Source organism: Esox lucius, chromosome 6, assembly GCF_011004845.1.
Source record: "Esox lucius isolate fEsoLuc1 chromosome 6, fEsoLuc1.pri, whole genome shotgun sequence".
NCBI classification, from domain to species: domain Eukaryota; kingdom Metazoa; phylum Chordata; class Actinopteri; order Esociformes; family Esocidae; genus Esox; species Esox lucius.
Window position 1 is genome coordinate 14,464,830 of NC_047574.1, and position 11,254 is coordinate 14,476,083.

General features: G+C 39.8%; 1 protein-coding gene across 2 annotated transcripts in view; it reads left to right on the plus strand.

The window, feature by feature from the left end:
* The first annotated feature begins 1,924 nt into the window (after positions 1–1,924).
* The window catches only part of atrnl1a (attractin-like 1a), a 247,344-nt gene continuing 238,014 nt past the window's right edge, over positions 1,925–11,254 (plus strand). Inside the window, exon 1 of one of the 2 annotated variants that reach the window (XR_004575815.1) lies at positions 1,925–2,929. Coding sequence is in view for 1 of the 2 variants with exons in the window: in XM_010869853.3 (XP_010868155.1) it covers positions 2,688–2,929 (242 nt within the window). In the remaining variant the exon portion in view is untranslated. The remainder of the gene's footprint in view (positions 2,930–11,254) is intronic. The other variant, XM_010869853.3, reaches the window with a different exon arrangement.

Genomic DNA, 11,254 nt, shown 5'->3' on the forward strand with positions numbered 1-11,254 from the left:
CAAGTGTTTTTGTATAGAATCCCATACATTTTTATCTGGCAACACATTTTAAATTCCTTGAGAGTGATCTCAGGGTTCATTCAAAATACTTTTGGTTGAAGGAGGGTAAATTAGACTTCTCTTAAGATTCTGCAGGTTTAAAAGAACATTTTACTTTTCTTCATTAATAAAACTGTAATTGAAACATGTAAGTGGGTTGACAGGGGAATCAGCAGTGGCAATTACCCAATACCAGCTTGTTCGTTTTATCTTTGAAGTAGTGAGGTGAGGCAAAAGTTTTAAGCTTAAAAGTTCTTTGCAATTTGTTCTAGTCAGTGGAGGCAGTCTGGCATGTGCAGCGCAGAGGTTTTGACATCAAACTTTCATCCTCACCTATGACCTCCATGTCATAAAATGTGCTTGGTAACGTGTTGTATCTTGTCAAAGTGTGACCTAGATTTGGGTTTGCCCCCTGCCCTTAATCAGTTGGGCTGAATCATTCTCTCTGGATTTTTGTTATTCAGTAACATGTTTCTTTGTCTAACTGCACAGTTACAGTGTGTGGTGAAATTACTAGGGATTTAGAACTACCAAATTACCTTCCTTAATATACATACTTACTTCTAAGGACAAGGGTAGAGGTCAACCATGTATGTGTCGGCCACATTTCAAGTGGTTGTTATCTTCTAAGTAAACACAAATAGTACAAATAGAACCAATTTATCCATAGCTATTGCACTCTGTACTGTAGCAGTTGTGCAGTTCATGCAGTGGTTTTGAATTAATTTACTGTGGGGTGTGATTGGTAGGTTATAATACTTGCAGTGATAGTTTGTGGACACACGAGGGAGTCAACAAGCATGCAAACATACTGTTAACACAGCTGATCTCTAGCTCTGGTAAGGTTCCATAGCAAAGCTGATTTGGTTTTATTAACTATTTCAACTATATGTCATGGAACAATGTGCTTTTTTGGTGTAGGCAGGTGAGGGCACATCCAATTCTCCAGAAGATAGCAGGCTACCTCTACACAGTCCATCAACAAACATCTGGTTCATGTTTAATCTACCTTTGGGAACAAAGACAAACAAACTATAAATAATAATGAGGATTTAAATTAAATGTGATGTTAGCTAATACTTGACAGAAATAATATTTATATTATTTTCAGCTCCGAAATACTTTTTTCTTTCTAAAAAGACAATTATATATACTGATTATTGACCATTTGATTAAAAGCAACAATTGCTTAAATAATTACAAGACTATATTTTAACACATCTAGCGATTGTATGGCACACCAATATAAATAATGATATCACATGTTCTAGTTTAAGTGAAAGATGTGTTATTAATGTTAACATTAATATTGTTTTTGTTCATTAGGTTTCATTTTCAAACATCTTCCAGGTCTCATTTTAAATGTTGTAACCAACTGAGATTTCAAAGGCCTACAGAGTATTCATAGATGCAAGGGAACTTGAGGTCAGTAACTATGACAGAAAGTAATTCTGCCCCACTGGTTTGATATTGACCATTTACATTTTGTGACGTTATTGTGATAATGTTATAGTCCCAAGCCTACACTAAAGCGCTATTTGGTTCAATCGGTTTGTAAATCAAGCTAAACCATCTTTGGCTCCAACGTGTACTGTCACTTTAAATGCGTAAATTTGCACTGCTGATGCTTGGAGCTTATGTATCGTTCAAAACCACTCGGAAATAGGAACTCGGAAATATTCGATCTCTGACATCAGTGCTTTCAAATAAAACTGTGTACTCGAGAAATATATGGTATTCAACTGGGAAAAATAGTTTTGAACGGTCATCCATATCGGAATTTCGAGTGGGAAATTCGGGTAAGATTCAATCGATCTAACTTTGTGACCTTGAATAACACTGACGTCATGATATGACCTTGTATTTACTCGGGTTCCCTGTACTCGCAAAAGCACCATTTGACCAGGAGTTTCCCGGTGGAAAACGAGCAGTGGTAGAGCATCATTACGTGAGGACGAGAGTCGTGTTGTTATTCGTCGGTGAATTAGCTATAGGCTTATCTGACAAGGATTACAACGATGATTATGCATATAACACGTGCTCATCTTCGGTGATTGCGCAAAACCAAAAAGTGGTGAAAAGCGAAACGGAGAACAGCCAACTTCTATTTGTCCGGGTTGCTGCATTCTCTACCGCAGCGAACAATATCTACCAACGACTCTCTTGCAATGGAAGTGGGGATCCAGAACTAACATCTCACAATCAATCCTATTACATTTGCTAAAGTTGGTCTGGAAACATTTTCATGGTGAACTAGAAAGTTTCTTGGAAAATCCTTTAATTAGAATACAACTTATTACACATTTTTCTTTGGTTTTAAAATGGTTTCTTAACATCTGGGAATAATGATGTTTGATTTAATTAGTTAAACAAAGTTTAATTAGAGTTAATAAAGTCAGGTTTCATTTGCCGGCTTTGTTGTAGGTTGCGACATTCTTTCTATATGATCGTGCAATGATCGGAACTGTTAGCCTACAGTATAATAAGCCTACACCGATGTGAGTGTGTATTAAGCTTACGGACAGGTTATCCTATGCCTCCCCAAGATTTTTGCCTACAAATTATGTATTACACGGGTCATTTAATTGAGTCACTGTATATGTGAGTCTTTACCAGAAAGGTAGACTTTTACCTGTTTCAAAAGTAGAATGGGTGGGGAATGCCGAGGAATGCATCTATACACATTTACTAAATATCCTAATACGCGACCCCATGACATCAAAACATACGTTGGGACATTCGTTATGCTGTACTTGGTGTTTTATACCGAAGCCTCAGTCTCCAAGTCCTGTGATAAAAAATGCTTCTCTGGGAAATGCATCAATGGAACTTGCTTCTGTGACCAAGGATGGGTTGGAGACCGGTGTCAACACTGTCAGGGAAGATTCAAGTGAGTATCCGCTAAGATAATATTCAGGAGTGAAAGAAAAAAATCTAACATGCTTGATCTAGTCTACGTTGTTCCAAGACTTACCAGAAATCATTACTGTTCCAGTAATGCGTAAAATCCCAAACCAATATCCAGAACCTTGACAACAACCCCGCACATTCCATTGTTATTGCACGGCCACGTTGCCAGATTTTATTCGCCTTCGGTGTTTTATTCCTACAAATAATTATTTATGGTGAATCGTATTGATTTCACAATCAAATAACACTGGCAGCATTCACCTGTAGACTCATCGGACAAATATGCAGTGGATTAGGAAGCCATGTTTTTATGTTATTTAGGTTGGACGTTGCTTTTGCCATCAATGTCTGAATACCTGTATAGATTGAATGAAGAAGAGTAAACACTCACACATTAAAGATACTACAAATTATCTGCAAGTTACACTTTTTAGTTAGGGTTAAGAAGGACTATGTTCCACAGTGTTGTGGATTGACTGTTGGCATGTTTGCTTAGATTTGTTGTCAGTGGGAGTACTGTTTTCATGTTGTGGCTGGAGCAAGTAGCCAGTGTAGAACCAATTATAATTTCCAAGTTTCTACCCGAATTGCTGTGAAAAATATTTTGTGTAACAAAAATATTGCTTTTACAGCTGTTTAAAATTGTTTTTTGGAAGCAAAAGTAAATAGTGTTCCCTAGATGTGGAGTGGAAAACAAGGTTTTGCCTTCAACATTTTCCACTTTGGGGACAAATCCGATGTGTATCACCTTCAAGTATTGTTATTGACAGTGAGTGTGAGTTGAGTGTTTTACCTGTAGTATAACTGATTGTGAATATGTATTTTGATTCTGAACACTGATCGACCAGGCTTGTGTAAACACCATCAGCCAGTTTGCCTATGGAAAGGACAGATGATATTTCCTTTAGGACCTGATTGATGGCCTGTATTGGCCCAAGGGGAGGCAGTTAGTGTAGCGGTTACTGTATCTGACCAATAACCAAAGGGTTGCTTGATCAAATTCTAGAGCCAGCAAGGTGAAACCAATCTATCGTTCTGTCCCAGAGCAAGGCAGTTAACCCTAATTGCTCCACAGGGGCTCATCATGGCACCTTGACAATTCTAAGATGTTGGGTTAAATTTGGAAGCCAAATCTCATTTGGACCTTGTCTGCAACACCTTGTGTGCAAATATCCCCCTTATGTTCCTTAATGTGAAGACCTGAGGTTACCTGATTTGTTGTCAGTCGGGAATCAGCATGTTTCTGGCCTCAACTAGCAATGTCCTCATCTGGACAGTCTATTTACATCATCTGAACTCACAACATGAAGATGGACACAGCTAAATGATGTTGCCACGAGCATCACAACATATATTGAGAAGAGCGAGATGCAAGCCTTCGCAGTATCTGAATTTGTCCATGGGATGGCTTCACACTGTCACAGCAATGCTAGCCACTAGACCGAAATAGCATAGACGTTCAACATCGTGCTTCAACTTTGTATGTCCTTGCGGAAACTGACCCACTATACGTTCACTTTCTGCATGTCATTTTACTCAGTTTATCTTTAAAAGTAATGCTTAACTCTGTCATTGTTTCATTGCAGTTACCCCCTTTTTCCTTTTTAAGCCTAAGAACAGTCCATAGACAGTGCATGACTTAAGTGGGAGCTGTCTGTAGCGCAATACTTGTATTTATAGTTTTACAAGCCTTATCATCACCAATTGGGATTCCACTAAAACATTTTCTAATAGTTCAATTAACCCACAACTTCCATGCTGTGCATAAATTGCCAATCTCTCCTGGTTCGTAGATAAACATTTCTAGTCACCTTGCCTAACGTATGCCTTTTCCTGTTAATCAGATTACTCTTCCTTATGCGTGTGGTTGGGAATAATTCAATGCAGACACAAGTATTTGGTTTTGGCCATCCATCAAGAAAACCATAGTTTCCTGGGCCCAACCTAAACCCCATTTTAACCACATATTAGCCTAAACATCAAAGGACAATACATTCATAAGCTTAGATGTTATTCAATGCTGGGTCAAATGCCTGCTTACCCAGCAGCTCTCCAGAAAAAGAGGGTGGATATGTTTTTTTAGACTGTAGCCTAACATAACAGTTAAATGTACTTGTTACATTGATCAAGAGCACAATGGCAGGAGTAGGTAGAACTATGGCATCAGAGACCAACAACCTTCTAACCTTTGATTTGCAAGGCCTTCAAATAGGTGATGCCAGCTATTGTGGTAATTTGAGGGGAGAAATGTAAGGGCCATGATAAACTGATGTATTGGTCCAACTTAGAAATAGACAGCTCCTGTACTAGTTTGAAGTCAAGAACTGTCCATTGCTTACAATAAAATTGAATGTATTGTTAACACAATTAACTGCTTTTTCAAGATTTTTTTTTACATTTAGGGCCAAAATGGAACAGTTTCTAAAATTGTGATTAATTTTTTTTTTTTTTTGACAGCACTGATGACAACACATCTTATATCCTATGTAGATAAAATACATGTGCAATGCTCAGGCAGTTGGTGTGATTTATAACATTTAAATATATTCTGTGTACTAAATATACACATCTGTGGGGGTCTTTATAAAAATTGTGGAACTAGGCCTACTTCTTTGCTGTTAGGGGTGTCTGCATTACTTTAAGTACAAAATAACAGTGTAATTGCTGTACTTCTTTTAATTTATTAACTAAAAACACACTTAAACTTCTAATCTTAATCTATTTTGGATTAAACCCATGCATGTCCTGGAGAGGATGTTCTTTACATTCACTTTTAGGGATTTAGGTGTTCGCTGTTGATGGACTAATACTCTTGGTTTAGGGTAAATGGTTGATGTGCTTCCAGGTAGAATGGTTAAAAATTTGGTAAATTCAGGTTATGTGAGAATTGAAGCTAGATCTAACCTAGAGATTGGGGCGTTGGACAAGGATTCTTCTAGGCATTACATTGATAAAATGAAGTGCCACTATCTGTGGCCATATGAAAGCTGGTCATTTATCCCATTCAAACCCTTGAGTTTGTTCATTATGTAAGTAAAAGATGGTCCACCCTTACCGTGGCCATGGCTGATTTCCTGAGTCCCTGTCTGGGGCAGTCTAATCTGTTTTAGACAGATGCGCATAACATAGCATCTGACAGAATTTTGCTAAATTGCGTTTGTCCTGGGTTTCCAAGTGTGAACCAGTTTCAAAGATATGGAAGCTGGATTCGCAGTAATGCTTTTGAAGTTCATAAAAGCCTAATTACCAGTCATAGAGAGACTGGTGGATTCGTGAAAAAAACCTGTGGTACCATCTATGGTATAAAGGCATTTTCAGAGTGGGTTTATCACAGTCATTGAATCTCACCTCTGGAGGGCATCTAATGTCAGAGGGAAATCTGTGGGTTTAGTTGAGTGGGAACAGCTTGCTGTGTTTGTCTGTGGATTTTGTTATCTGTGCTTTTCATAGCACTACACACCTCTGTAGTTTCCTTTTCTGATTGAGACAGATTACGTCCCGGAGGTAAGCCACACATAAATCATTCACTAAAACAAACTGGTACAACCCAGATGCTGAAATTCAAATGCAGGCTATGAGCGCTTTCTGGTAACCTAAATAATTATAATCTATCTGATATGTACTTCAGACACCCATACTACTTTGCTTTGCCCATCTTCTGTCTCTTTTTTCTTATTTATTAACGTCTTTCTTTGCCATGGCATTGAAACATACAATTTGTCTCTTGTTGTCTGTCTGTTAACTAAATGCACTTTCATAGGACATAATTGCTTCGTCAACAGGAAATATTTTCTGTTCTCTATTAAATCTGTGGTATGTTGTTCACACTGGGGAAAAAGAAAGAATAATATGCTGTTCTGTCAAAGGAAACTTCAGATGTGGGAGATTCAAGGCCTCTATTTCAGTAAACATGCCTTTTAAAGACTTTCCTGATTGGATTTTTCCTGAATGTTATCTCATTATAAACATGCTGAGTGCATTTTTCCATTTTTTTTTGGTGAGTGCACGGTGTCATGTGCACTGAATTTATCAAACATTGTACAGTTGTGGTCATTGAAATTGGAACACTGGGAGGGGGAAATGTGAGTAGTTATACATCTCTACTGAGAAGATCGTTCCCTTCAGGAGTGCATTTGTTGTTAGACAAAATGATTAGAATCACAAAGTTATAGACATTGTGTCAATCATAGAGCATCCTAGGAAGGGAGAACATACAGTATGTTAATCAGCAGCTTTTATTTCCCTCCTGTGCCCTACTCCATATTCCCTTTACTTATTTTTCTTATCTGCATTTCATGAAGATTCTGTAAGGTCTGAGGAGCACAACGGAAACTCAGTGATGTAAAGACGCACACTATAACTATCTGTATTCTTTGTTACCTTCCCCCGTCTGCTATTTTTCCATTCCTCCAACTACTCATGTAATTGTTTTCAGCATAGCTTTAGGCATGGAATTTGGGCCCAGATCAGCATAAAAAACTGCATTTAGAAAGCTCATCCACGTAGCCAAGAAATGGGTGAAATGTCCCCAACACCAACACCTACTTTTCCTGCATGGATGACATAAACCACTGAAAAAAGTGACTTGTGGTTGAGAATGAAGGGATTTTAGAGTTGTTTTGACGCCGCTGCACAGTAACGACCAATCATGAATCAAGATGGGATCCCCGAATATGAACACAGTTGGGGCGTCTCTAGTTTCACAGGCTTTCAGAAAATTCTATATGTGAATGGGCTCATCCTGGTTTGCTCCAAGCCACCTCAGACCCCTCCCACTAGGCCACATTTCATAAATGCCCAATACTATATTGGGCTTCTGCCATGTTATTATCATTCTTTTTTAACAATTCTCACGCTCCCCTGAGGTCAGTTAGAGACAGCTATGATGTGGTGGACTGGGCTTGACACTGCGACACTGTAGACTCCACATCCAAACCACAAACACGTGGTTCGGCCCTCCAATAGGATTAACAGTCAAACAACGTGATATTAAAGAGCATGCCTGATATAAATATAGCCATGTTGGGTTTTGATCCCTGCGGATGAAGATAATCTGCTGTCCCAGCTGCATCTACAGTGAAGTCAATAAGGACTCTGATGTAAAATTTCTGTTTCAAGAAACCTCCATCTTCAGCCAGTTAGTATCTTTGAAGTGGCCCAGTTAATGTTTCCCAAACTGATGTTAAGATTGATGGTAGATGGTTAATGGGGAATAGCTGTTTCAGTGTGTGTCTAGTGAAGGGAGGGGAAAGGGTTGTAGTCCTGTCTAGCTCCCACAGGCGTAGCCTACATATTTTATTTGTCTGAGAACACAGGAGCGTCTTACATCACCCGATGTGTTTCTCATGCAGCACCGTGTGTGTGTGTTATGTGTCTGTGTGTGTGTGTGTGTGTGTGTGTGATGTGTCTGTGTGTGTGATTATGCATGTTTAAGCCTTAGGCGGGGCACAGTAATGATGCAGCTGACGGCTGCTATGTTTTTGTCCTCAGTGCACTAAAATTGCCACCGTGTTGAGCTTAGCTGTGTGTTTAAAGGGTGGAGTTGGCGGCAGTGGGGTGGGGGGTGGGGGGTGGGGGGGGGGGTTGGATGGCCATCTGTCCAGAGAGTGAGTTAATCCCGCTATGATGAGTGAGAGGGCCTTGTCTCATGCATCCACATGCGCACGCGCACACGCATGTGTTCGGAAAAGTGTAACGCACGTTATGACTCATGCTCTCCCTTGTTGTAATTTCAAAAGTGGAACAAGGTGGTTTTAAGATGTTTTTTTTTTTGTTTTTTTTATCACTGAACCTTTTCATCTCTGTGTGCCCACTGCCTTTTGGGATTGGTGTCATTCTGGAATTGCATGCGTACGCGTGGAAATGAATTGAGAACATGTATTCATATTTCATAGCCTCTGTTGGACAGACACCCCCAACCCTTCTGTTGGACAGATAGTCCCATTGAAACTATAGCAGCATTAGCTTTCCTCTGAAGATTTTGGTGGCCTGTCTTGAGCTCATCAGTAAAATAGCTATTACAGTGTGGGCATTCAGTTTAATTGAAAGCATAAATCACTGGCTGAGAGTTTTTATCATGTAAAGGCTAGAATTCCTTTCTCTTTGCAAATGGACATTTACCCGTGGTCCTGCCGGCCATTATCTGGTCTGTCATTCTGTCTGTGTCTGTCAGTCCTTGTTAGTCTGGATCTTTGTGTGAATGAGTGTCAGCTTCAGCGTGGAGTAAGAAAAAAAAAAAAACACTGAGCGCTGCAACTCACAGTAGACATCTCCCTCAGTTGACGATGTCCTGCCAGTGTGGGCTCTCTACAAAAGCATTTCAATGAGCATTTTCATTGGGCACCATCATAGCATCCCCATGGGCCCCATCATAGAATCCCCAGAGCCAATGCGTGTCTACTATCCACCAAGAAGGACATGCTGAGCAGATCGTTTCAGTGCCTGGCTCAATTGTTATGTGAGATTGGCGAGTAAGAAGAATGTTTAACCTTGTTTAAACGACCAGGCCAATTATTAAGGTATGCTTGGGGGGTGCAGGTGGGTTCTGTTTCACAGCCTTCCATCTTGCACAGGTTATTCTACTCTAAGCCATTCAGGTAGTGTGGTAAGTGTTTAAGATGTTTTTGTGACTGTCCTGTGTATGTGGGAAGAAAAAAGAAATCGGTGTGGGACTGTGTGTATATTGTGAGTCAACTTCCTGTGTGTGTGCGCATTGAATCAGTGTGTGTTTGTACCAACTACATTCAGAGCTGAGTTACTAGTCAGTCAAACCGAAGATAGATTACACAGCTTTGCTTTGTCAGATCTTCCTATTTAAAATCCTCAAGGGAGGGCCTTCAGCTCCTTGAATGTTATAGAAGTCAAGTCATGTCTCAGCGGTGTCTTAGTCAGAATGTTCACTTGGCGTTATGGATCCTGTGTCTCCCTGCTGGAGTTGTTATGGTTTGCCTGGACCGGGTACATCTCCCATCAGGAACACATTGAAGCAGCAGGGAGTGGGGTGACGGTTCATGTGGAGTTCACAACAAAACCTGGGATTGAACCGAGTGTGCTGGGATTACTACAGCTTTTTTGGCTGTTCCCCCAATGCCCTGTCCTTAATTTGCCCTGTCTTTTTTTTCTTAAACCTGACTTTCTCTTCCTCACATCATTTGTTTTCATATCTATCTCCCTGCTTGATGTGTCTAGTTGTTGATCGCAGTTGTACGTCAAACCACAACACTCAGAGGATTGGACAGACAATGTAGAATGTGTGTCCACCCTGTGGGATGAGTTCATATCTCAAAAGAAAAGGAAATGTGGACATGGAAATATTAAAGGGACATTCCGGCACACCACTGCTCAATATACTAAGTGCTAATGATAGCAATAATACATTTGTGTCATAAAAAAACAAATCTGTGTGTGTTGCACATACCATGTTGGCTATACCTTTGTGGTTACACCATTTCAATTGACAAAAACACGAATGTTAATACGCTTAACTGGAAGAAAGAACTTCTTCCAAGTGCAATTTGTGCAAATTGACCAAATTCATGCTTTCATAACTTTCCACTAAGTTTGGTCATTAGTTATATGAATGACGAGCACCTTTTTTTCTACTGCGTGTTCACACTAACTAGCCAGAATAACTTCAGAATAATTTCAGACGTAAAATAGACATTAAAGTCTTTAAGACGTCTTCATCTAAATCTATAATAACACATTTGTGGTAATTTGGTTTTTAGCAGAAAACATATTGGTTCAGGAGTGCATAATTACAGGTACATGCCCAGGCACCACACACACATTTTTTTCAGTGTTTTCTGTTGTTCTACTCTGTAATTTTCCGCATTTCAAATAAAGACTGGAATTCCTTAGGGCTAATGATGATTGTGGTTTCATAAAAAAAAAAAATTAACATTATTTGTTGATGTTTACGGTGACCTTCCCATGGAATTGTCCTCATGCAGCTAATTTCACTACCCAAGCATTTGTTAGGTTGGGCTGTGTGTGGGTGTGGTAGTTGAAACAACGTGTTTTGACTGTGTTGGTCCCTGGGTCTACTCATCATGATTGTTTTCCTTAGCAGCCTCTAGCTCTGTTCTAATTCTTCAGTTATGCCGAGAATAATGAAGTCACCAACTCGTTGTGTGAGAAAGGCGTCGTAGCTATGCAGTTTCATAGGTGATATCTGAAGGCCCTTAGAGCAACTGTTTCTCCTGCAACTCATGTTGATCTAGCTTTATGGCAGGAGCCAGAGGAGATGTGGTGGGGTGCCCTTTACTGCTGTACCTTGGTGACATCACATCACCTGGGGCTGCCC